The sequence below is a fragment of the Theropithecus gelada genome, chromosome 4 (assembly GCF_003255815.1).
Source record: "Theropithecus gelada isolate Dixy chromosome 4, Tgel_1.0, whole genome shotgun sequence".
In the NCBI taxonomy this organism is placed as follows: domain Eukaryota; kingdom Metazoa; phylum Chordata; class Mammalia; order Primates; family Cercopithecidae; genus Theropithecus; species Theropithecus gelada.
In genome coordinates, this window is record NC_037671.1 from 119,854,429 (window position 1) to 119,881,603 (window position 27,175).

The window sequence follows — 27,175 nt, forward strand, 5'->3', positions numbered from 1 at the left end:
TCAGAAAACCAGGCAGCCACCTCTCTATCACATGCCTACCAAAATAATTCATAGGGAACAAGTATGTCAGTGCTCACAGCATCCTCTACAGGCATTCCTCTGATGAGACCACTGAGGAAACAGAAGGAGCCAGTGGAGTTGAGGTCCAGTTTCTACCACACTGTTCCCTAAAGGGCTAAATATCTAGAGATGGGCTAAATGACTGGACCAGACTGAGGTTTCCAAAGTGGCCTCAATACATTTTTAAAGAAATTTCTGAACCAAGTGGAGTTGGGCTTGTGAAGAATCAGTATGATTAAGGAGAAATAAGTCATAGTTTCTTTGCAAAATGGAAGGTGATGTTAATGAATGTTAACTCCTATGCAGGAGGAAATTTGAAAACCAAGGAGGGATGTCAGGAAGCAGAAAGAGAAAATGAGAAATAAATCAACAAGGTTGCTTCAATGTTTTAAAATACTTCATAGTTTTGACCTTCCTCCCACCTCAAGTTTAGACAAATGTGGGACAGGAACCCAGGCATTTTACCTCCTCACTTTTCCTCTGCATACCTTCTTTCTATACTCCCTCAACACTATCCACTAGGTTTTTCACCTTTTTAGTACCACAGCCTTCTGCTTGCTCCTCTGCACAGATTTAAAACTCTGAAGTCTAGTCTAGAAAATAGTGCTCTCGATTGGTAAATAAATAAGATAAAGTAACTTAGAAAGTTATTTTCTCTCCTAACAAAATTTCAAGGCCAATTTTCTTGCTGTGAATGTTCAAAAAACAAAAATCCAGTTTTGGATATTAGAAGCTGTATTACCTTTTTCCCTTTTCCCTTCCCATTGTAATTATAATAGTAATTCCTCATTATTGGCCCTTCAACATTCCCCATCCCAGGAAGACAGATGGCTCAGGGCTATGAAAGAAAAAGTCACATTTTCATAAATATATAATGGAATTATTAACTTTTAGTACTTTCCCATTCCTTTAAATGTTCAAGGAGAACATTCTTTTCCAGTGACAAGGGCCAAGAAAAACCCAAAGGCATTTGATATGATCTAGCATTGCTAATTTAGTGTGAGTCTGCTTTGCCATATTTATAACGGGTTTTGGATCCTGTTCATATTTCCTACTATTCCATTTGCTTTCCTTTTAGGCAGAGGTAACATCTTCCTGTCTCAGAGTAAGATCTGTTCGCATGAAAACAAATTTCAAGTTCAGGACAAATTGCTGATGGGACCAGGCCCCTCAGCTACAGCAAAAGCCAGAAGAGGGACTGGACCACAGGCTAGCACTTCCTCCTGCCCATGACCTTGACACCACATCAGAGAAGAAAGAGGAAGGGGGAAGCCCGGTGCATCCACCTGCCTGCCCCGCTTGCCTCAGCATGAGAGTGCAGAGGCAGCGGCAAGATCAGCATCTACAATGAGTGGCCATACCTCAGTGGTCTAGGCAGAACCCGTTTAAAATGCCCATAGGACTGGCATCACAGGAGAAGCAACTGTGTTTCTCATTAATCACAAATTACACATTCAGGACAGTTTCTCTCTGTAGCTACACAATTGATATCCTATAAAAACTGCATTATCTTGTACTAGCCTAAGTAATGGTGTGCAAGGCAACCTTCCTTCCTTCCTTCCTTCCTTCCTTCCTTCCTTCCTTCCTTCCTTCCTTCCTTCCTTCCTTCCTTCTCTCTCTTTTTTTTTTTTTTTTTGGAGTTTCCCTCTTGCTGCCCAGGCTGGAGTGTAATGGCGTGACCTTAGCTCACTCAAACTGCCTCCCAGGTTCAAGCAATTCTCCCACCTCGGCCTCCAGAGTAGATGGGATTACAGGCACCCACCACCGTACCCAGCTAATTTTTTGTCTTTTTAGTAGCGACAGCATTTCACCATGTTGCCCAGGCTGGTTGCGAACTCCTGATCTCAGGTGATCCACCAGCCTTGGCCTCCCAAAGTGCTGTGATTACAGGCATGAGCCACCACACCAGGCCAAGTATATTTCAATATGAAAGACTCATGAGTTTTCATGCACATGAAAATGAACTTACCATCCAGTAAAGTTTCACAACATACTTTCCATAGCTATTGAACAAAGGCATATGACCCTTCACAGCCTTGCACAGAGAGTATATGTGTTCCCAGGGCTTCCAGGGGAGAAGAGGAGGTTCCCCTGAGGTCCCCTTAAAATAGTTGCTCAAAATTCCTCCATTGAAGATCTTCCACACTGCATAGATTTCACTGATAATCCACCTCATCAGCTAGAGACAGAAAACATTAGTGTTAATTGGCTATTTTTCAGTTGTAGGTACTGTAATTTAGGAAGAAATACAGTAAAAAGAAATCCACTTTCAAGAATAATATCAAATTATACATATTATGTATTCCATACTTTCATTTCTGATCTACAGAATAAAATTGTAGGTCTTGCTTTTGTTTTCGGGAAATACAGTCACAATACAAACTAAAATGTCTCATACTAAACATACTTGTAGCTAAGAAAGCTGTCTGCTGAAGTAAACTGTGGGTGATTTGGCATCGACTTCTATTTGACACTGACATTCATATCAGTGGTGTGTGTGTGTGTGAGAGAGAGAAATCTTCTGATAATTGTGACAAATGAGTGAGCTACTCTTTGGTAAATGTTGAGATATTTGAGAAGGATATTATATCTTGTATGTCAATAGGACCAATTAGAGAAGGAATGAGATCTGAAAGAATTAAAATGGGGTAGACATGTAAATATACTGTAAATTCCATATGTCATGGGTTGATCTGTAACTGTTGAAATGCTCTAAGTAAAACGTCCCCTTGCAGTGTTTTTAACAGGCAGCAAGGCCCAGTGGGTCGATGGACTTCAGAGTGGAAACAAAGACCAAAATTTGAATCCTCTTTCACATCTTCACAGCCTTCTGCTTTTGGGAAAGTTGCTTCCACCTTGTAAGTTGCAGTTCCTCATCTGTAGAACGTAGATAATAGTAGCTATTTTTCAGCATTTTTTTGTGAGGACTAGAAGCAGTATGTAAGAAATCTCTAGGTCACAGTGGCTGTTCAATAAAGCCATTGTTACCTCAGTAGTATCTGATTTTCTGAAATATTCATCTCATGTTTAACTGCCTGGTTTATAAGGAAATTAAATATTTAATATTGGCCTTATATGATTTATGTTTCTCTTAATTTGAGTTATCTAGGAAATTCTTAATGTTTGGTAAAGTAGAAAAAGACAAAGCAGGTATCCTCCTGTATATCTGGAAATTTTATTGTAGAATATTTTATACTTTCCTTCCCTTGAAAAATGAAAAGCTAAAGTCTAAGTGGGTTTAGGATTCATAAAATAGGTGTATTTTATACTAAAACATAAAACAAATTAGAGATAATTTTATACTAATATGTATAACTGGTTGAAGAAATATAACATTTTGGTTTTAATATTGGTCAAGATATTGAAGATAAGAAAAAGTATTTCAAGCAATATTGACTATGCCTCACTCCTCTGAGTCTTAGGAGAAAATAAGTTTTAAAAGTTCTTGTTTCTGATTTAATTAACTTAGAGGAGTGGAACAGGCCTGCTTGTATGGATAAAACCCTACCCAACATGGGGCGGGGAGGTGGGGAGTAGGAGGTGGGGGGATGAGTTCCCACCAGAAGTAGGACAGCTGTATTGCAATCCAAGTACACCCCAATTTCCCTTGCACTATCACATCATACAACATCACTATACCCGCCCTCTTGATGTGGCATAGGACAAGATGGGCAGCCACTTCATGTCCAATGCTGGTCATATGGATCCCAAGGGGAAAAGCCCAGAGGGAGAGAGTACAGCTACTCTGAGACCGGGGGCAGGAGAATAGAGGCTCACTAAACTCAGGTAAAGAGACTTCATTTTCCTTTTGAATGTTGGTGTGTAAAATACTGTTACCTTAAGTGAAATAAGCCAAACAAAGACAAACAACTGCATGATTTCACATATATGTGGAATCTAAAAATACAGAAGTCTGAGAAACGGACAGAGAAATGGTGGTTACCAGGGTCTGGAAGGAGGGGGATATGGGGAAGATGTTGGTAAGGGGTACAAAGTTTTAGTTCTGAAAGATAAGTTATGGAGATCTACTTGCAACAATGTAGCTGTAGTTAACAATATTGTATTGTATACCTGAAATTTGCTCAGAGAATAGATCTTCAGTGTTCTTAACACACATATATACATACACAATAACACACACAATAATACACAATATTAACTGACACACACAATAACTGAGTTGATGTTTATGTTGATTAGCTTAATTGTGATAAATATTTAACAATGTATATCAAATCATCAAGTTGTATACCTTAAATATATACAATCTTTGGCCAGAAACAGGGGCTGATGCTTGTAATCCCAGCACTTTGGGATGCCGTGTGGGGGGATTGCTTGAGCCCAGGAGTTCGAGACCAGCCTGGAAAATGTGGTGCGATGTCATCTCTACCAAAAATTTTAAAATTAGCTGGGGGTGACGGCACATCCCTGTAGTCCCAGCTACCAGGAATCTGAGGTGGGAGGATCATTTTTAGCCCAGGAGGTTGAGACTGCACTGAGCTGTGTTCACACCACTACACTCTAGCCTGAGCAACAGAGCAAGACTTTGTCTCAAACACCAACCCCCATATATATTTTTCAATATTATATATGTATATATAATACCAAAACTTAAAGGTGAACAAGGGAGAGTTGAAATCGACTGTCTGGGAATGGTTTAAGTAGGACCGGAAGGCAATTCATGATGAGACTTTAGTTCATATTTCTGTACATACCTCACTGCAGAGTAAATGTTCATTTGCTGAAAATAAGTCAAACGTTATTTCGTTTTTCACAACTACCGGAGTCTGAAAAAAATACATATATAGGTATATATTACTCCTTAAGAAAAATAATAAAAAAAGTAATTTAATGAAACAGTTTTAATCCATTTATGCCTGAGGTTGCAATTTTTTGAATTTTTGCAATCAGACCTTGGCGATGACCTTGAGCAGTAGGATATAAATAACTCCTACCTGCTTAACGTTCCAATAATGGAACACTAGGCATAAATCGGTTGGTGCTGGAAATAGGCCAACCTGATTCAACCTGTTTGAAGACAATTTTTTCATGAACCAAGGAGTCAGGGATGGTTTGGGGATGATTCAAGCACATTACATTTATTGTGTGCTTCATTTCTACTATTATTCCATTGTAATATATAATGAAATAATTATACAACTCACCATAATGTAGAATCAGTGGGAGCCCTGAGCTTGTTTTTCTGCAATTAGATAGTCCCATCTGGGGGTGACTGGAGACAGTGACAAATCATCAGGCATTAGATTTTCATAAGGAGTGCACAACCTAGATTCCTCACATGCATGCGCAGTTCACAATAAGGTTCACACTGCTATGAAAACCTAATGCTGCTGCTGATCTGACAGGAGGCGGAGCTCAGCTGATAATGCAAGTGATGTGGAGCGGCAGTGAGTACAGATGAAGCTTTGCTTGCTCGCCCGCCGCTCACCTCCTGCTGTGTGGCCCGGTTCCAAACAGGCCACAGATTGGTACTGGTCCATGGACCAGAGTTGGGGACCACTGCTTTAAAATCTAAATTAACCACTGAAGCTAAACCTGAAAACTTAGTTAACAACTGATAGCAGGGAAAATATCTTCATCTTGGATGACTAATATTAGCCTAATAGCTTTTCTCCCATTTAATTATTATTGTCTATTTTGTTAGTGTTAAATTTTTGTTTGAGATTGTGATAGCTTTTTAAAATCTAGTTCAAGTTAATATCCTGTTAGATTAAAAAATTATTTTGATGGTCATTATTTAATTAGTACACATCTAAATCAGGTACCAATAAATAATAATAAAGTAAAACTAATAGGGAAATGCCAATTGTAACTTTTAAAAATTGAGCTATAATTCATATCAAGTATATATATTTAACATACCAAATTAACATGAAAATGGTTTTGATTACAGAATCAAGTTTTTAAGGAAGTTAACATCATCAATTACTTTCACTCATCTATACAAGTAGCATCTTGAAAAGTCAATAAAAAAAGCTAGAGAAAAATTTACCTAAAACTGCCTTAGAGGCGTAAATTGACTCTGCAGATCATAAATTATAAACATAGTTTCTTCTGGCTTGACTGACTGTGATGGAATGCTTCTGAAATGCCCCCATACTTCAGTGATTACCAAAGTTGATAATCTATACATTAATAAGTATTAGATACCTAAAGTTTGCAGCATTAGTCTTGATAGCCTCCTGCTGACAAGTGAAAAGTAGAAATTAAGTTTGTAAAATACAACAAATGTTAAGGCAGAGGTCTCTACAATGGCATTTTCACACTTCTACTACCTATACCTGTACCTGCGGCAGGATAAATCTTCAGACATCCTAATCTATTCAATATATTCAGTGCTCAAGGGTCTGGGCCACTCGTTTCTAGTTCTTAGAAATAAACAGGTCTGGTAAATTATTCTGTGATCAGAACTTGTTAACCTTCTTGGTTGGAAGGGCTCATTTTTATTCTGCTATCCTAAATTCAGGATTTTAAGGTACTTTATGATAGTGTAATCGAGTAGCTTAGCTTCAAAATGCATTTTGAAACTTTTTTTCCTTTATTTCTGTTAGCCATAAAATACACTGTAAAATTTAGTTTCCCTCCTTTCCCACCAGGCATCCCTATCCACAGTGCTCACTTATCTAATTATGCACTTGCTTTAAAATCCCAGGGGCTACTTTTGAAACAAACCAGGCATAGAGATCCAGCTGCAGAATTCTCCTGCTTAAGTGGAGTTATGAACGATTAGTCTACCATTATCAGGCCAAAGTCAAGATGATGTCAATGATATCAACCAGACCTGCGGAAGGGCAAATATTCAAGATAGCCATTGGAAGAGACTTGCAGACCTGCATCCTCCTGGACATGTTTCGCCTACCAAGTTTTCCCTCTTAAACTCCCTCAATTAACCCCCAAAGCAAAAAATTATCTTTTAAGGGCATAAGCCTGGCCATTCCCCAACTTCTAGCATTTGAATACAGTTACTTTACTTTCACCACATCTTGTTTCTTGTGTTCTGGCCTCTGGGCAGTGAGCAGCCAAACTTGAGTCAGTTACTAATTTGGTGCCCTTTGTGAAAAACTGTGTGTTTCAAGTGACTCAACCTGTATGCCTGGTTTCCAATGAGTGGAGCAATTGCCTGCAGCAGTGTGCCAGGGATTATTTGTTAATGCTACCAGTCAGGGCAGGGGCCACTTGCAAATGCCAGCAGCTCATGGCTAGTTGTCCCCAAACCTAGCCAGCAGTTACCAAGACTGCCTTTGTCTCAGGGAATTTCCCTTCCCTCCTTTTCATGGCATCAGCTTTTGCTATCATTCTCTGTTGGTGTAAGGAAAGCAACACCTGGGAAGTCAACAGGCTCCAAGAACTGGGTAAGTCAACTGGAGTGCACCTGAAAATCCTCTGTCTCTGCCATCTGGTTTCTCTAGCTGTTTGTCCTAGTGTAGGTCATCTGTGCTGCTGTGTTGGCCTCTGTGACGTCAGCAGAGGACAATTAAACTGTGGTGCTGTCTGCGTTTGAGACAAGGTCTCATGATATTTCTCCAGTATCATCTTTCAGGGATCAGTTTGGGGTGCTCCATCTGTGTCAGATCCGTTCGCGTTTGTGTCTGTTTAGTCTCACCCCTACTTCTGAGGGTGCTTTGGAATGGTCTCAATTGCACCAGCCAAGACCAGGTCCATCTGATTGTCAGAATGCAACAAAACAGGCTTCTCCTCGCTAGGGGGCAAACCCTTTCCAAAATCCTGGCCCCTGATTTTTTGCGGGCACTCAGGAGTATTTATTGTATCTGTGTCAAGCTTTGTGCGGGGAAAAAAAAAACGTGAATTATTTTCTAGTCTACCTGAGACTCTAGCTGGTTATACACTGTAGCTTGCTTGTGTGAAAATTTTAAAACCGATGGGCAAATTACAGTAAAAAAGAATCAGAGCTCAAATACTTAACCTGCAACTTTAGAGTTAAGTAGAACCTTCTAAAGCTCTCTATTTATTTTTCTTTTCTGCCTGTTTTGAATCTGCTGTTATTAAGCTACTGGTGTTGATATAAAACATATGATTTCAAGGTTATTCGGACATTTTATTTTTCTTATATAGTTCATCCAGTCTCAGCTAAATCGTAAACATTGGAAACTCATTTAAAACTGAAAGCAAAAGGATAAAACATGTTTTTAAAAATGAAAACAGCTTTATCCAAAATTTTGGTCCAGAGCTATTACAGGATTACTTACCAGGGCAAACAAAGTTTAGCCACGTGGACAGATCTCAATTTTCTCAAAAATAAGATGGATCCAGTTATCTTTTATAGACCACTGAGTTTTTGATGTTCTCTCATGGCTAGAGTCCTGAGATAAAAACTACTGGATCTTTGTGTGTGTTTGTGTATACATACACACATATACATATACCTGTTTAGGTATGTTTATGTATATGTACATGTATTATGCTATTTGTTGTGTCTAACATACTACCAAACTGTCTTATGAATAAATGAGTGTTCATAAAATAAGTCCAAATGCTTTTCAAGTTCAAATGAATCTTTGGTAAATAAAACTTGTTTTAAAATTATTAGTACAATAAAAAGCCAGGGAAGGTGGCTCACACCTGTAATCTCAACACTATGGGAGGTGAAGGTGGGCAGATCACTTGAACCTAGGATTAAGAGACCAGCCTGAACAACATGGCAAAACTCTATATCTACAAAAAATAGAAAAATTAGCTGGGCATGGTGGTGTGTGTCTATGGTCCCAGTAACTTGGGAGGCTAAGGTAGAAGGACCACCTGAGCCCAGGAGGTTGAGGCTGTCATGAGCTATGATCATTCCACTGCCCTCCAGCCTGGGCAAGACTGAGATCTTGTCTCAAAAAAAAAATTAATAAGATAAAACTAAAAATGTCTTCAGAATCATCAGCATACATTTTTGTCTAGATATGTTTTATGTTTGCCTCTGCTAGTTATTTTAAGGTGTCAGAGTTTGGCACAAAGATTGTGAGACTATCAACGAGCCAAAAACAAAACAATCTTTGTTTGTGTGACTTTTTTTTAAAACAAATAAGACTAACTTAATATTGTTGTTTCAATAAAAATGACTAAATCTTCTGAGTTATCAGCAAAATGCCCATGTATTTCACTTTAAGATTCTTATTTAGGTGAATAACCAATGTTCACAGACTTGATAAATGGTTAGAAAAAAAACTTTAAATGATGACTACCTTTGTTTAATATCTCAGTTTACAAGACTAATCTATTATACACTGTTAAAAATTAAAAAAGAGTACATAAAAATGAGATAAATGCTTGGAGGAAGATTTTTTGTGTAATTTAAAATCTTAAAATTATTTTGGATGCTCATTGGATGTCTGGGTCATTTCCAACTAAAAGAGGGTTTAATATAAAAAAAATACATGTTTCTAAAATTTGTAAAATGGTTTCATTTATGAGATACTAACATCTGATAAATAGTTAAGGATTTCTTGCTGCTTAGGTTTTCATGAAAATTTAACATTACTAAAACCATAAATTTTAGTTAATATATAATTCCATAAATTGTGTTCTTATGTAAAAATAATTTTATATAATTTAGGGGTTATTTACAAGTTTTTTATTTAAAAAGGTGACTTATATGGTTTGGCTCTGTGTCTCCATCCAAATCTAATGTTGAATTGTAATTCCAAATGTTGGGGGAGGAGCACAGTGGGAGGTGATTGGATCATGGAGGCAGATTTCTTCCTTGCTGCTCTCCTGATCATGAGGGAGTTCTCGTGAAATTTGATGGTTTAAAAGCTTATGCACTTCCCCCTTACTCTCCCTCTCTCCTGTCACCATGTGAAGAAGTGCTTTCTTCCCCTTCACCTTCTGCCATGATTGTAAGTTTCCTGAGGCCTCCCTAGCCATGCCTCCTATACAGCCTGTGGAACTGTGAGTCAATTAAACCTCTTTTCTCCATAAATTGCCCAGTCTCAGGTATGTCTTTATAGTAGTGTGAGAATGGACTAATACAGTGGCTGGACACAGTGGCTAATGTTTGTAATCCTAGCACTTTGGGAGGTCAAGACAACACGATCACTGGAGTACAGGAGTTCAAAACCAGCCTGGGCAACATAGTGAGATCCTATCTCTGAAAGTAAAATAAAGTAAAAAAAAAGTAAATAAAAGAGAGGTATTTATATAAATATGAAAGTATATTTTTGGTTAAAAAAGGTTATAAAAAATAATTTTATGTAAAAACTTAGATGGTAAATTTTTGGCCTAAAATAAAATGACTTATTATTTAAAAAAGAAAACCACATAAAACAAGAAAGTCCAAACATGTCATATATGGTCTGTGTCAGTTGTGACAATGTACATAAATTATTTTCTAGAGTCTTTCTAAAATTGGACCCCTATGTTAAAAAAAGGTTTTCTTAAGGTATTTATTTGTGCTCAATAAAATTACTATAAGTTGTTATTTAAATTCTATTATTTATTTTAAAAACTTATCAGAATCATATCTCAAAAATTCAACTTTGTTGTTTGTTTTGCTGCTTTCAACTCTTTGTCCATTTCAGAAGGACTGAGATGATAACTTTCTCCTTCAGCTTTTTCATCAGATCCTGTAACTTTTTTCATCTGGTTCTAGCTGTTGTTGTGGCCTGATGCTAAAATGTTTTATCTTAAAAATAAAATAAATGTAATACAATAAAGTATAAAGTAAACGCAATGTTTTCCAAAACTATAACTTGATTTTGTACTCTTGGCTTTTTAAATATGTCTAAATTTTTCAGTGAAATCACAAAACTTCTCATGCAGTTACTAACAATTGTGTATTCCCCTACTATACTCACAACCTTGAACACACTTTTCCTGTGTCTGATTCAATTCAAGTATTTTTTTCTTTCATCACACTTGACTTCCAGGTTATCTAAATGGGTTTTCCGTAAGGAAAATCAATCACACTAAAAAAGATTTCTCTTTGCCTTTTGGGCAACTGGCTTTAAAAAAATAAGATTTTATATTTTATCAAGATAATTCCTATGTTATTATTATTAGATTTTTGATTACATAAAACTCTGAGATTAAAAAGAGTTAAGGTTTTTACATTCATGTAATCTTTTATATTGCCTTTAAAGTCTTTTAACTATCAGGCCCATGATTCTGTTATTGTTTGTTTGTTTGTTTGTTTTTGAGACAGGGTCTTGCTCTGTCACTTGGGCTGTAGTGCAGTGGTCCAATCTCAGTTCACTGAAAACTCTGCCTCCCAGGTTTGAGTGATTCTTGTGCTTCAGCCTCCAGGGTAGCTGGGATTACAGACATGCATTACCACACCTGGATAATTTTCGTATTTTTAGCAGAGACATAATTTCACCATGTTGGCCAAGCTGGTCTCAATGATCCACCCACCTCAGCCTCCCAAAGTGTTCAAAGTGCTGGGATTACATGAATGAGCCACCATAGCCAGCGTGTGATTCTGTTTTGATCAAATGTTTTGAGCCCTTTAACATCTTTGACAAATGTCATCAGAAGTTAAATTCTTCTAAATTAAGTCTCAGATTTGTTGTTGAAACTTATCAAAAGTATAAAAATTAGTCACTACAAGGTTGCAAAATATTTTTACAATTTCCAGTCAAGTCATGGACTACTATCAATACCTTCACCCCACTGAAAGATTTCTTATCAGGTGCTATTAACTAATCCTTCTGCTGTTAAGTTACAGAGTCTTGCCTCCTGGGCACACAGATGCCTAAACAGCTGATAGCTCAATGCATAAAACTTAAAGACAGGTCAATTTGGTACCCTTGCTTTTTGACTTTAATTTTTGGCTCTTATATTACTTAAAAGGGTTTTAATAATTAATAAACACCTGCCCACCTCCATTCGTATCTTGCCTAAAATGGGTAATTGGCTGTAAGTCTTTAGACTCTAAGTCCCTTGGCCAGAGGGGTGCCACCAAGGAACATGATGGCCTGGCACAGGTAGTCACACCAGCCTGACATTAATATGAACCAAAATAAAACCTTGACCATTGATACTGCCTCTGGCACATCTTGCCCATAAAGGAAAGGGGGAATATATACTAAAAAGTAAAATCCTAAGGCTTCCCCAACTTACTGGGCAGACCCACCTCCTTGACCAAGGGAACCTCAGGAAAAAGACTTTTATGTTTATCCGAATTTAAAACAGCATCATCTTGTGCAATTCATACCCGTTATTTGTATGAAATGTAAACCATGTACTTATATTGAGCAGAGACTGAATATTGTTAGTAACACATTAATATTAAGTACATTATATTAATATCACAGAATTTATATTCTTCATGTCAATGTTATCTAATACTATAAGTAACTTAAAAGCATGGTTCATATATATTTGATTTATTTTATTTCAAATATCTTATAAGTAGGCATTCAAAAAATACTCTGGCAGGTAGAATATTATTTTTGCATTTTAGTGAATCTTTGAATTTAGATTCATCTGATTTACTCAACTAGTAAGAGTACTTGAAAAATATGATGGATATATTATATTTTCTTGAATTAGTAGCAGTTCTAATGAGGCTAAAACTTTTAGGAATAAAATAAATTTTATATATATACATAATTTTAATGGATTCCACAAACGTACAGAACAATCAGGTTTATTACCATCATTTGACTACTTCTAAATCATTTCGTCCACTGGTTTCCTATGAATTAGGTGAAAATAATAGCAGATTCAAGGAAGGACAAAGGCATTAGTGGTAATTTAACCCTTGGAAAATCTAAATATATTCAAACTAACATGGCTGTTATTAAGATAGACCAGTGTGTTTAAAGATTTAATCTCTATAAGTGCTATTTAAAAATGAAAGTTTACTGAGTGATGTTCCAGTCAATATGATTCAAGTGGTTGGGTGTGAGATCCAGAAACTAATGTGTTCTCCGGAAAATGCTTCAAGAATCCCTGAAATAGAGATATCTAAGTGCAAAACTCTTGGGCCGGAAAATTAATGCTAATTAACACAGGAGAAAACAGATCTCCATCCTATGAATGTTCATGCAAAGAAGCAGAAAGAAGTGTGTCAGTCAGAAATTAAGGAATAACTTCATACACAACATTTTAAGTGATAATGTAACACTTTGGAGAGAAGAAGAAAAGTAAAGGCTCTAAACAAAAATTCAATAATATCTCAGAAGCCAGTACAAGAAATATTAAACTATATTGATAAACATTTATTTTTGATTAGTTGCCAAAAAGCAATTACTTTTTTTACTGAATACCACAAGAGAAACTTACCCTAAATCATTACAAAAATGCAATTTTTATCACTAGGATAATACATCCACATAGTAAGTATTTTATTTAATAGAAAAAACTTTCTTACCCGACTAAATAAAATATCCTGTGGACGTTTCCAGGAATAAATTTTCAACGATGGTGGTAACTCAATCTTTCCTTCAGGGTCTTCAAAAAAATGCTATATAAAAATAAATTGAGTTTTTTCTCCATATTGTTTTATTAAAATAAAAACAACTAAATTTTAATAAAAAAGAAATAAATTGATTTGGTCAATCAATAAGCCTTTACAAAGCAGTTTGCGTCCTTGTCGTAAGAGCTAATTCATGGAGTATTTTAAAAATACTGAATTTAACAATAATGTATGTAATTTACATATACTCATTGATTACATGTAATATGCTCATTGATTTTTGAGCTGCATTTTGATTGTATATGAGGTAGCCCAAACAAGCATGAGATGCTTTGGAAAATAAATTAGATATGGCAGGAAAGCAATTTACGATGGGCCAGACATGGCCACATTCTCCATTGAAAAAATTTTTTTACTTGAATGGAGAAGATTTAAAAATATTTATTTAATTTTCAACTATTAGAGTCATAAACAAGATTATATATAAATAAAACTTGGATGTTTGATCTGATTTTCATTTATTAATTTTAAAAATTAATCTCTTTCCTTTGAGATAATTATAGATTCATATACAGCTGTATGAAATAATACAATGGGTTCTTGTATTCCCTTTACCCAATTTCTCCAAGTGTAACATCTTGTGAAACTGTAAGCAGTATCACAACCAGGATATTGACATAGACGGTCAAGATATAGAACAATTTTATCACCACAAGTACCATTCCTATGCTTTTTCATAGCCATACCTATGCTTCCACTCCCTATCCCATACCCCATCCCTAACACCTGGCAGAAACTCCTCTGATCTCTATTTCTATAATTTTGTCATTATATACCACATGTCTATATAACATTCAGTAATGTTATATAGATGAAATCACACCATATGTGGTATAATTGTAAGGAAGTATGAAATCCTTTGGATTGGTTTTGCTTCTGTCTGTATAATTCTCTGGAGATTCATCCAAGTTGTTTCAGGTATCAATAGTTTGTTTTTGTTTATTGCCGAGTAATATTTCATGTATAGACATTTGTTTTTTCACCAATTGTTTATTGAAGAACATCTGGGCTGTTTCCAGGGTTGGGCTATTACCAATAAAGCTGCTGTTAACACCTGCATAACATAAGTTTTCATTTATCTAAGATAAATGCCCAAGAAAGCAATTAATTCATTAATTTTTGAACTCTTATTATGGGTCAATTAGTGAGCTCTGGAGAAAGAATAATATCCAAATGCATACTCTCAAATGCTAGCAATCTAGTAAGTTAGAAGTGCTTCAGGCAAGTACTATGTCAGAGTTCTTCTTATAAAACATAACATTAAAATTGCCAAGTTATAAATGAAATTGCTTCAGGAATATAAACTATCTGTACAGGATAAAGAGCAACTAAGCTTCACCTGAGTTAATAAGGACAGGGATAAATAAATACTGTTTTGTGATTTTCATAGTAATCATGTTTTTACCCTAAGTCTGGTGTGGCCTGAGAAACAGGTTATATTTGAGGGCATTGTGTACAGTCCAAACATTGTAAGTATATATGTTTATCTGAAGATGTAGTTTATTGTCACCTTTAAGATCCTGGAATAATCTGAATGAAGACAAAGCATATGTCAACATCCAGGCAAGATTCTCAAAAGTGAATCATCGAAAAATTGACTGAATTTCCAGGAGCTGTTGCTACACTTCTGGGGTTTTCTCACATCATTTTCCCCTCCTTTATTGCAAATATTTAGTTGTTTTAAAGTTCCTTATCTAACAATGCCAAAATCTAAAGTGTTCATGGATCAATTTCTATTATTTGATTTCTCCTCTTGGTTTTCAGTCACTTGGTTCTATTTCTTTTCATATCTTGTAATTTTTTAAAAAAACCTTTTATTTTATAATTGGGGGTATGTGAGGAGCTTTGTTCCACAGGTAAACTCATGTCACAGGGGTTTGTTGTACAGATTATTTCATCAGCCGGTTGTTAAGCCTACTACCTAATAGTTATCTTTTCTGTGCCTCTCTTTCTTCCCAGCCTCCCTAATCAAGTAGATCCCAGTGTCTGTTGTTTCCTTCTTGGTCTTTATAAGTTCTTATGATTTAGCTCCCACTTAGAAGTGAGAATGTGTGGTATTTGGTTTTTTGTTCCTGCATTAGTTTGCTAAAGATAGTAGCCTCCAGCTCCATCCATGTTCCCACAAAAGACATGATCTTGTTCTTTCTCATGGTTTCACAGTGTATACGTACACATAGTGTATATGTATCCATGGTGTATATGTATCACATTTTCTTTATTCAATCTGTCATTGATGGTTATTTAGGTTGCTTCCATGTTTTTTGCTATTGTGAATAGTGCTGCAATGAACATTCACATGCATGTATCTCTACGGTAGAATGATTTATGTCCCTCTGGGTATATAGCCAGTAATAGGATTGCTAGGTCAAATGGTAGTTCTACTTATACCTCTTTGAGGAATTGACGTAGTGCTTCCTACAATGGTTGAACTATAAGCATTCCTTTTTCTCCATAACCTCACCAGCATCTGTTACTTTTTTTGGCTTTTTAATAATACAAATTCTGATAGGTGTGAGATGGCATCTCTAATAATAAATAATATTGAGCTTTTTTCATATGCTTGTTGGCTGCACATATGACTTCTTTTGAGAAGTTCAGGTCTGTTCATGTCATTTGCCCACTTTTAAATGTGGTTGTTTGTTTTTCTCTCGTAAATGTGTTTAAATTCCTTATAGATACTGGATATTAGACCTTGGTCAAATGTACAGTTTGCAAATGTTTTCTCCCATTCTGTAGTTTGTCTGTTTACTCTGTTGATAGTTTATTTTGCTGTGCAGAAGCTCTTAAGTTTAATCAGATCCACTTGTCAATTTTTGCTTTTGTTGCAATTGCTTTTGGTGGCTTCGTCAAGAAATCTTTGCCCATTTCTATGTCCAGGATGCTATGGTATTGCCTAGGTTGTTTTTCAGGGTTTTTATAGTTTTGGGTTTTACATTTAAGTCTTTATTCCATCGTGAGTTGATTTTTGTGTATGGTGTAAGAACAGGGTCTAGCTTCAATCTTCTGCATATGGCTACCCAGCTATCTCAGCACCGTTTATTGAATGGGGAGGCTTTTCCCTATTGCTTGTTTTTGTCAGCTTTGTCAAAGATCAGATGGTCATAGATGTGTGGCCTTACTTACGGGCTCTCTACTCTGCCTCATTCATCTATGTGCCTGTTTTCAAATCAGTACCATGCTGTTTTGGTTACTATAGCCTTGTATAATAGTATGGTTTGAAGTCAGGTTGCGTGATTCCTCCAGCTTCTTCTTTTTTTTTTTTTCCTTAGGATTGCCTTGACTATTCGGGCTCTTTTTTCGTTTCACATGAACTTTAAAATAGTTTTTTCTAGTTCTGTGAAGAATGTCATTGGTATTTTGATAGGGACAGCATTGAATCTGTAAATTACTTTGGGCAGTATAGCCTTTTCAATGATATTGATTCTTCCTATCTATGAGCATGGAATGTTTTCCTGTTTGTTTCTGTTTTGTTTAAGCGGTTTTGTAGTTCTGCTTGTATAGTTGTTTCACCTCCCTGGTTAGCTGAATTCCTAGGTATTTTCTTCCTTTTGTGACAATTGTGAATGGCTTGCCTTTCTGATTTGGCTCTCATTTTGTCTATTGTTGGTGTATAGGGATACTAGTGGTTTTTATACATTGAATTTGTATCCAGCAACTTTGCTGAACGATAGCAACATCAGCTACTGGAGCTTTTGGGACAAGACTATGGGGTTTTCTAGATATGGAGTTATGTCGTCTTCAAATAGAGATAGTTTAACTTCCTCTCTTCTTGGATGCACTTTATTTCTTTCTCCTATCTGATTGCTCTGGCTAGGACTTCCAATACTATGTTAAATAGAAGTGGTGAGCGAGGGCATCTTTGTCTTATGGTGCTTTTCAAAGGGGAATGCTTCTGGCTTTTACCCATTCAGTATAATGTTGACTGTGGGTTTGTCATAGATGGTTCTTATTATTTTGAGGTATGATCCTTCAATACCTAGTTTATTAAGAGATTTTTACATGAAGTGGTGTCAAATTTAATCAAAAGCCTTTTCTTCATCTATTTAGATATTCACGTGGTTTTTGTCTTTAGTTTTGTTTATGTGAAGAATCACGTTTATTGATTTGCATATGTTGAGCCAACCTTGCATCCTGGGTATGAAGAGTACTTAATCATGGTAGATTAGCTTTTTGATGTGCTGCTGGATTCGATTTGCAAGTATCTTGTTGAGGAATTTTGCATCGATGTTCATCAAGAATATTGAGCTGACATTTTCATTTTTTGTTGTGTCTCTGCCAGGTTTTGTTATCAAGATGTTGCTGGCCTCATAGAATCACTTTGGGAGGAGTCCCTCCTTCTCAATTTTTTAGAATAGTTTCAGTAGAAATGGTACCAGCTCATCTTTCTACATATGGTAGAATTCAACTGTAATCCATCAGGTGCCAGGCTTTTGTTTAGTTGGTAGGCCCCTTATTACTGATTCCATTTCAGAGCTTGTTATTGGTTTGTTCAGGAAAACAATATCTTCCTGGCTCAGTCTTAGGAGGGTGTATGTGTCCAGCAATTTATCCATCTCTTCTAGGTTTTGTAGAAGAGGAGTTTGTAGTCGTTTCTGATAGTTGTTTTTATTTCTGTGGGGTCAGTAGTAACACTACCTTCATCATTTCTAATTGTGTTTATTTGGATTTTGTATCTTTTCTTTGTTATTAGTCTAGCTAGTGGTCTGTTTTACTAATTTTTTCAAAACAACAACTCCTGGATTTGTTGATCTTTGAAATTATTTTTCCTGTCTCATTTTCCCTCAGTTCAGCTATAATTTTCATTATTTCTCATCTTCTGCTAGCATTGGGATTAATTTGTTCTAGCTTCTCTAATTATTTCAATTGCGAAGTTAGATTATTAATTAAAAATATGGACCTCTTCACGAATTTGTGTGCCATGTTTGCGCAGGAGCCATGCTTGTGCAGGAGCCATGCTTGTGCAAGGGCCATGCTTGTGCAGGGGCCATGCAAATCCTTTCTGTATCATTCCAATTTTAGTATATGCATGGCTGAAGTGAGCACTGTATACTGATTTTAAATCCTGAAACTTTGCTGAAGTTGTTTACCATCTGAAGAAGCTTTTGATCTGAGACTATGGGGTTTTCTAGATATAGAATCATGTCATCTGCAAACAGGGAGAGTTTGACTTCCTCTCTACCTATTAGGGTGCCCTTAATTCCTTTTTCTTAGCTGATTTCTCTGGCTAGAACTTCCAATACTGTGTTGAATAGGAGTGGTGAGAGAGGGCATCTTTGTCATGTGCCAGTTTTCAAGAGGAATGCTTCCAGCTCTTGTCATTCAGTATAATGTTTGCTGTGGGTTTTTCATAGATAGTTCTTTTTATTTCAAGGTATGTTCCTTCAATACCTAGTTTATTGAGAGTTTTTAACCATTTCCCACTTGCCCCCGAGAATACTCACCAGCAGTGCTTGCAGTTGCAGTGTTTATTCCAAGATAAAACACGTTTGGTATAAGAAATTCTTTCACCACCTCTAAACATCAAAGCACTGAATTCCTACATCCTGTTCAAGAAGGACAATCCTGAGCACATGATTAACCAGGTAAACCTCAGACTCCTGTTGATTAAAAGAATGCTGGAAAAGCATCACACCCCAGGGCAGCAACATCTTCAAGGTCACCCATGTTCTGATGATGCCACACATCTTCACCTGTCTGGAAGACATTTTGCCCAAAAGCCTACTACCAATATCAGGGAAATGAAATGAAATCCAAGTAATCACTGCAAAGTTTGAGGCTTGCACAACAGCAAGGACGGCAATAATATCTGGAGAGAAATACATTGTTTTTTGCAGAATGTGATGTTCCACTTTGTGTTATTCTGTGCTTTGAAATTTATCACATGAAGAAAAGTATTAAATACTGATCATCATATACATTTCTGTTACATTAATATTAGAGAGAAGTTCTGTTTAGAAATAACTCTAAGAACAGCTTTTTATGTTTTATTTTCACATTGAAAATTAGTCAGATTTGCTTCAGCCTCAAAGAGTATGTTTATGTAAAATTAAATGAATGCAGGAAGTGAGCTGCACTTTTTTGTAAATGGGAAAAGGCTTAACATCAAGGGGTGTTGAATTTTATCAGAAGTTGTTTCTGCATCTGTTGAGATAATCATGTGGCTTTTGTCTTTAGTTGTGTTTATGTGATGAATCACACTGATTGATTTGTGTCTGTTGAAGCAACCTTGCATCCTGGGAGTGAAGCCTACTTGATAATGGTGGATTAGCTTTTTGATGTGCTGCTGGATTTGGTTGGCAAGCATTTTGTTGAGGATTTTTACATCAATGTCCAGCAAGGATACTGGCCTGAAGTTTTTTGTTGTTGTTGTGTCTCTGTCATGTTTTGTTACCAGGATGATAATGTTCTCACGGAATGAGTTGCGGAGGAGTATCTCCTTCTCAATTTTTTGGAATAGTTTCTGTAAGAATGGTACCAGCTTGTCTTTGTACATCTGGTAGAATTCACATGCTTAATAAGTTTTGATGAATGATATACACTGAGTACAAAAATTAATATGGGCTCTAGATAATGATGTCTTCTTCTAGAGAGGAGAATTTTACTTCCTTTTGGCAGGCAGAGTACAAGATGTACCTGACCCAGTCAACACTGGGTTTCAGGATTTGGTAGGGCTGGTGTAAATTTGGTTTGCCCTTACTTCATACAGAATGCTTAGCTGGTCTGGTGCACTGTCTAAAAAAGCTGGAGTGTTTATCAGGGTCCCTTTACCTTGATGTTCCTAAATTTGTCTCCAAAGCACCATTAAATCGTTTTTTACTTCACCTTCAAGCTGCTGCTGTTTACTCATTTGCTCCATAGCTTTTCCTTCATACATAGTTTAGGAGTTGAGTAAATATCTTGAAATAAAATTATATCCAAAATTTTCAGATCGCTTCTCTGCCATTAGCCCTGGGGTTTTGGTTCAAGTTTGGATTGCTTTAGCAGTCCTAGGCAATATCCTCTGTCTCTCCAGCTCAAGAAACTGACACAGGTCCCAGGACACTACTTTGTGCTTGATCCCTAATCTTCGTGTCTTGAATTAATAAATGTACTTGAGAGAGGAATAAATAAATAAATAAAGAACAAGGTGAATGTGGAACTGACCTTGTTGTGGTTCCCTTTTCCCCAGGATTTGGGTCTCCCTCATTAAGAAGTTAACGATAATCTTTCCACATTATTTTTCTTTAGCTGTGTCCCTTATAATGACCTTACAGTAATGCATAATATATTCACAATTTGATTCACCCATCACATTCTTTAGTTCTCATCACTTAGCTAAAGAAGTGAGACCTTTCTCTGGACTTAGAGGAAAGAGTGAATTTATCTGAGGCTGATTTCCTGATGACTAGCCTCACATCTAGGGATGTGGCCTTCTGCAAAACTCCAAGGGTACTTGCTATAGTTGAATGCTTAAGGAAATTAATCTTAGTAAAATATGGATACTGCAAATCAGGGCTAAGAGCTACCATGCAACCGTTTCATGCAGATGCAATCACAAGGCTTGGACACTGTCCACGACTCACTCCAGTGGAGGAACTGCTGCTTCATGAGCCATGGGTGAGATTGTGACAGACCAGAAGTGGAAAGTAAGGTTCTATTCTAGATTTTACCACTTTACATTTTGGTTTGACCTAGTGCTCTCCTACTTTTGAAAGCTAAAGTGACAGAATAGGATATTGGTTAAGGTTCTCAATTGTCACATTCTAATGGATAGCCCCTGTTCACAGCAAGAGTTGGCCTAGTACTTTTTTAAACCATGTAGTTTTATAAAGCTCCTTAGTACAAGGGCCACATATCTACTTTGGGGTCCAATGTCAGGCAGCCTCATTTGCATATGCTGCCCCGAAATGAAATGGACATCAGGTGACCAACACACTGATGTCACACTTGCTAGTGCTCCAGTATCTCTGATTTTCCTCCAATAAATGTTCATCCGATAGACTTGCCCTTGGTTTAATAACTCTGATAAATCCCAGTATTTGACCCCCAACCTTCCAGGGATTTGCAAAAACTTTTTCAGTCGTGTGATGAAGGAATATTTGCTCTCCAAGCTCCCTAAAAAGTTATTTTTATATCCTATTTCAAAAATTTCAAGCACTTTTGCCTTTCCCCGTCTGTAGTTTCTCCAGACTTCAGAGTGACTCATCTCTAGAACTTTTCCAGAGTTCAACTGCTCAGCTGAGGATTTGCACACTCTATCCTTCTGATGTAAATTCTGAAGGCTAAACACACACACACCCGCACCCACACATACTCCCTCTCTCTCTTTCTCTCTCTCCATAAGTTTTGAATCACTGAAAAAAATACATAGAATATGGCAATTTTCATTTGAACCCAGAGAATTCAAAGCCCTCTGCATCTAGAAGTCCCATAATCATTTTAGATGTAGTGCAAAGAATTTGTTCCCTTACATGTTGCTAATTTGGAAATTGTTTAGGTGCTAACAGAGTCAGCAACACCTTTACTGAATACCTTTTGTTAACAAATTGACCAATATGAATCATGCAATTTGTGATACAGTATTTTGTGAACAAAACATACATCCTAAGATTTACTATTTCAGAACGCTTTATGCAAAATTCAACTAAACCCTTCTGGCACTTACATTTATGTCTAGAAATTTCTATTGTTTTCCATAAATACTTTTAAATGAATTATTGCGCCCAATAAGTAGATCATATTTTAAATGCCAAGTCAGACCCATAGTCTCAACTTTGAAGTCTTTAGAAATAGAGTAAACATTTTTAAATAGGCAAAATAACCTAAAGTAATATAATTGGAAAATGTAGAAATTCTACATTTTAGCGCCAATCTCAGGGACATGCCATGTTTATGTAACAAAAAGTAAAAGAAGAGCAGTGAGGATCTTTATTCACATATCTTGAGGAGATAGTAGGAGGAATACAGTTTTCATCTCACAGTAACATTTCTTTTGAAAAATTATCTTTCCTATTATCTCCAGGTCACAGCTTACAAGTCCACTGTGGATTTTCATATTCTAAACCACTCTTTATAAATGCCTGTTTCCAAACTCTGTCCAAGGTCCACTGGCTAACTTGCCTTCTCTCTTAATTTTTCCTTTATTTCATTATGATTCTTTGGTCACATCGCTTTCTTCCAGTTTACCCAAATATGATTCACCGAAGCTCAGGTCTAAGGCTTGGAAAGACAGAGTGGGAGTGTTGGGAGGTGGGGCCAATAGATAAATACAAAATTTCCCTTTTGAATGGAGATTGTGGAGAAGAATGAATACCCTCTTATGTTTACAAATCTCATTCCATTATAAAACTAAAAACCAAAATGAAACCTAGTCACATTCACATCTACTTACAAATACAGGGCTTTTTCCTGTTTTGTCCTTTTCTTTTGCACCTTTGCCTGCATCCCACTTTTCTGAATTTATGTCAGCTTCACTCCACTCTGGCCAGATTGGGAATTTGCCCTTCTTTTGTTCAATAGAACCAGGTTGTACATTACTGCCAAAAAGATAGAAACTAGACAGAGACAGAGAGTGGTAGATTAGGTTTAATTAAAATCTCTGAGGTCAAATATTGGAGTAACTGCATAACATAAATCTGTCTTCTCAGCTGAGTCATACTAACTACATTTTTAATACAATCATACTTATGGCTAGGCAGCTTCTACATGTTAAGGTTCTAAAGACTGAAATAACCCCAAAGAGTTTATCACATAAACTAAAGTGGAGTCTTAGTCCCTACTTACTAAAGCAAGAATTTTTAAAAAATGATATACAGTATTATCAAATATCATAAACACAGACAACATATAGTTGATAAATAGCTATCTTCTCATGCTGATATATAGAATCTTGTCTATATATCTATCAATCTATATGTATTTTTTCAAAAATTAAATCATTTTGCATATACTTTGTATAAACCGGTTTGTACCACTTATCAGCATATTGTTAATATTTCTCATGTTCTAAATGTTTATCTAAATGCTAATTTAAGGATTGTACAAGATCCTCTTGTTTGATATACCTCATTTCATTTAACTAAGCTTCTATATTTGGAAATTTGGGGGAGTCAATTTTTAAAATTTTTAAATTTTTCACTTTCATAAACAAGACTATGGTGGTTGTTCTTACTGCAAAATCTTTGTGTACATTCACATTATTTTGTTAGGATAGATTTTAATGAGGAGACTTCCTATTCCAAAGTGTATGCATATTTAAGGTTTGTGATAGATTTTGACTAATTTTCTACCGAAAAGTTGGGCTTGTTTCCGACTTTAAATATATGTGTATTACAGTTTCCATATTACTAAACCTTGAATGCTACTTTTTGTTCATTTTCATGATTTTTAAAGTGTAAAATAGGAATATTATTCAGTTTTCAAGTTTTTAACTACTTGTGAGGCTAGAACACTGCCTATAGACCATGGGATAAGCAGTTAAAAAATCAGACTAAAATATCTATACAGCTTATATTCTAGTGGGTTCTAGATACAAATTAAATATCTTAAATTAAGTAAAATATACAATATACAGTAATACATTGCTTATCAACAAGGATACATTCTAAGATATCCATTGTTAGGCAATTTTGTTATTCTTCAAACAATAGAGTGTGCTTATACAAACCTAGTAAGCATACTACACAACGGATACAGCCTGCAACACAGCTAGGCTGTATGGTACAGTATATTGCTCCTAAGTTATAAACCTCTACAGCTGTTACTGTCCTGAATATTGCAGGCAGCTGTAACACAATGGTAAGCATCTGTGTATCTAAGCACATCTAAACATAGAAAAATACAGTGAAAATGTAGCATAAAAGTTAAAACAGAATGGTACACCTGTATAGCACACTTACCATGAGTGGAGCTTGCAGGAAGTTGCTGTTAATGAGTCAGTGATTTGAGAGTGACTGTGAAGGCCTGGGACATTACTGTACACTACTGAATAATTCATAAATATTGTGCACTTAGGCTACATTAAATTTGTTAAAAAAACTTCTTTCTTCAATAATAAATTAACCTTAGCTTACTAGATGTCCACTCTCATATATGAGGCTCATCAGTGACCAAAGTGTTGCTATGAGGTGTGTGATTGTATCCAAACATGAAACTCCTAAGGGGAAATATAACACAGTACAGGCGAACTGGTAAGGTACTCAATTTTTAAAACAGTGGTTAAAGAGAATGTCTATAGTAAAGTAATATTTTAATAATGAAAGAAAGTGAGGGATCAAGCTATATGACTATCCATCAAAGAATTCTTCAGATACAGGAAGGAAGGGTATTCCAGATGCAGAGGGCATCCTGACTTAGTTTAAGAATAATATGGATGTCAGTATGCCTTAAGCTGTGTGAATGGGAAGAAAAGCAATGGAAGTTGATTGCAGACAGCTACTACATGAGAAGATTGTCAAAGTTACCTAAGCCAGGGGAAGGATCTTTACTCTGAGTGAGATAAGAAGCCAAAGGATGGTTCTGAGCAGGGGTCCAAAATGGTATTATTAGAATTTGATGATCATTCTTGCTGCTATGTTGAGAAAGACTAAAGGAAGAAGGGAGACAATGTAGAAGGCTTTGAATTAAGAGGAGAGAGCTAAGGGGGGGTTGGACTGGTTTGGTAACTGAAGAGAAGGCAAGAAATAGATTCTGCTTATACTTTAAGATAGAGAAAGCAGACAGAGTTGATATTTCCTTACAGACAGAAGACCATGATATGGAGAAAAATTGAGGCAGGGGGCATAAAACAGCAGTGCACTGATAAATGAGATTGTGCTTTAGATGCCAAAAATACAGCCTTGAGGATACTGAGTAGGTAATTAGATGTCAGATTCTAAAGTTTGGGAGAAAAATTGGACAACAAGTGAAACTTTGAGAGTAATCAACATCTAGGTGGTATTTAAAGTCTTAAGACTGGATGAAATCATCAAGAAAATAACTACTTAAGGAAGGGGCACACCCAGGGATGCTAACAGCTGGTATAGATTGAGCAAGAACAATTCTAAATTGACCCCGACCACAATGCTGGTTCAGTGTCTTCAAAGCCTCCAACTAAGCCAGACATTTATTCTGTATTTTATGTAGCAGGAGCAAAGATTTAAAGTCCTCAGGGCAAGTCAGGGACCTAGGGCAAAAGGCAGAAATGTCTGGAACTCAAGAGTTATTGGTAATTGTTAAGACTACCTACCGAGGAATATAAAAATATTTCAATACTCTAGTAATCAACGGAGTTGTATTTCTGCCCTGGTACTCTATACGTAAGGGTCAGAGAGATAAGGAGGAAATAACTGTGAACACTGAGAAAAGAAAGCAGTCCCTGAATGTGGTAGACAGAATAACCACCAACTCGTACTTCAAATGCATACATATCTTAGTCCCTGGAAGCTGTGGGTATGTTACTCTCCATGGAAAAAGGGAGCTTGTAGATGTGATTAAGTATGTTGACATGGGGAGATTATCCTGGATTATCTGGGGGTCCCAGTGTAACCCCCAAGAGTGCTCAAAAGTGGAAGAAGGAGTCAGAGGAGGTTAGAGGGAAAAGTGACTACTGAAGAAAGCAAAAAGGGAAAATTGCTGGGTTTGGAAGACAGGGAAAAGTGGCCACAAGCTGAGGAATGTGATCAAGTTCCAGAAGGTGGAAAGGCAAGGAAGTGGATTTTCTCATAGAGCCTATAGAAAGGAAGGCACGCCGGGCGCGGTGGCTCAAGCCTGTAATCCCAGCACTTTGGGAGGCCGAGACGGGTGGATCACGAGGTCAGCAGATCGAGACCATCCTGGCGAACACGGTGAAACCCCATCTCTACTAAAAAGTACAAAAAAAACTAGCCGGGCGAGGTGGCAGGTGCCTGTAGTCCTAGCTACTGGGGAGGCTGAGGCAGGAGAATGGCGTGAACCCGGGAGGCAGAGCTTGCAGTGAGCTGAGATCCGGCCACTGCACTCCAGCCTGGGCCACAGAGCGAGACTCCGTTTCAAAAAAAAAAAAAAAAAGAAAGGAAGGCAGCCCTGCTGAAACATTGTTGGTAGCTCAGTAAGACCCATTTTGGACTTGTGACCTCGAGAATTCCAAATGAATTTATCAATGCATGTGTGTGGTTTGAAGCCATTAAGTTTGTGATATTTTATTCCAGCAGCCATAAGAAACTAATATACTGAGGTAGGACAAACACAGTGGAAGGTTATACCTTGGAAACCAAGTGAAGCTTTTTTTTTTTTTTAAATGAGGACATGAGCAGGAGACCTAAATGCAGCTAACAGACCAAGCATGATAAAGTGAAAACAACTAAATGTTGAATTTAGCAACAGGGAAATGTCTCTCAAATATCACCTACTGGAGGTGAGGGCTAGAGGAGGACCTTCCTGAACACCCTATTATAGCAAGGCACACTTCTCTGCATCATTTCATATTGCTCCATTTTTATACCACTCAATACTCTCACTAATCCTTTATGTGCTCACTGTGTGCCTCCATAAGTAGGATTTGTAAACTCTACTGTGGTAGGAACATGGGATTTTTTTGTTCATTTCCTCCATCGCCAGTAACTGGGATGGTACCTGGACAAAGTAATAAATCTATCTCTGTAACATCCATTTATATGAAATGAAACAACGAATGCCTACAATTTACATTTCTGGTAATATCTAATTGAAACTCTG

General features: G+C 36.7%; 1 protein-coding gene and 1 pseudogene across 1 annotated transcript in view; both read right to left on the bottom strand.

Moving 5' to 3' along the window:
• The window catches only part of ADGB (androglobin), a 234,675-nt gene that overhangs the window by 170,046 nt on the left and 37,454 nt on the right, over positions 1-27,175 (bottom strand). Inside the window, exons 2-5 of the mRNA XM_025383011.1 lie at positions 22,875-23,037; positions 13,400-13,492; positions 4,776-4,847; positions 2,030-2,239 (exon numbers count right to left, since the gene is read on the bottom strand). Of these exons, the coding sequence (XP_025238796.1) occupies positions 2,030-2,239; positions 4,776-4,847; positions 13,400-13,492; positions 22,875-23,037 (538 nt within the window). The remainder of the gene's footprint in view (positions 1-2,029; positions 2,240-4,775; positions 4,848-13,399; positions 13,493-22,874; positions 23,038-27,175) is intronic.
• Positions 18,390-18,545, bottom strand: LOC112623909 (annotated as a pseudogene).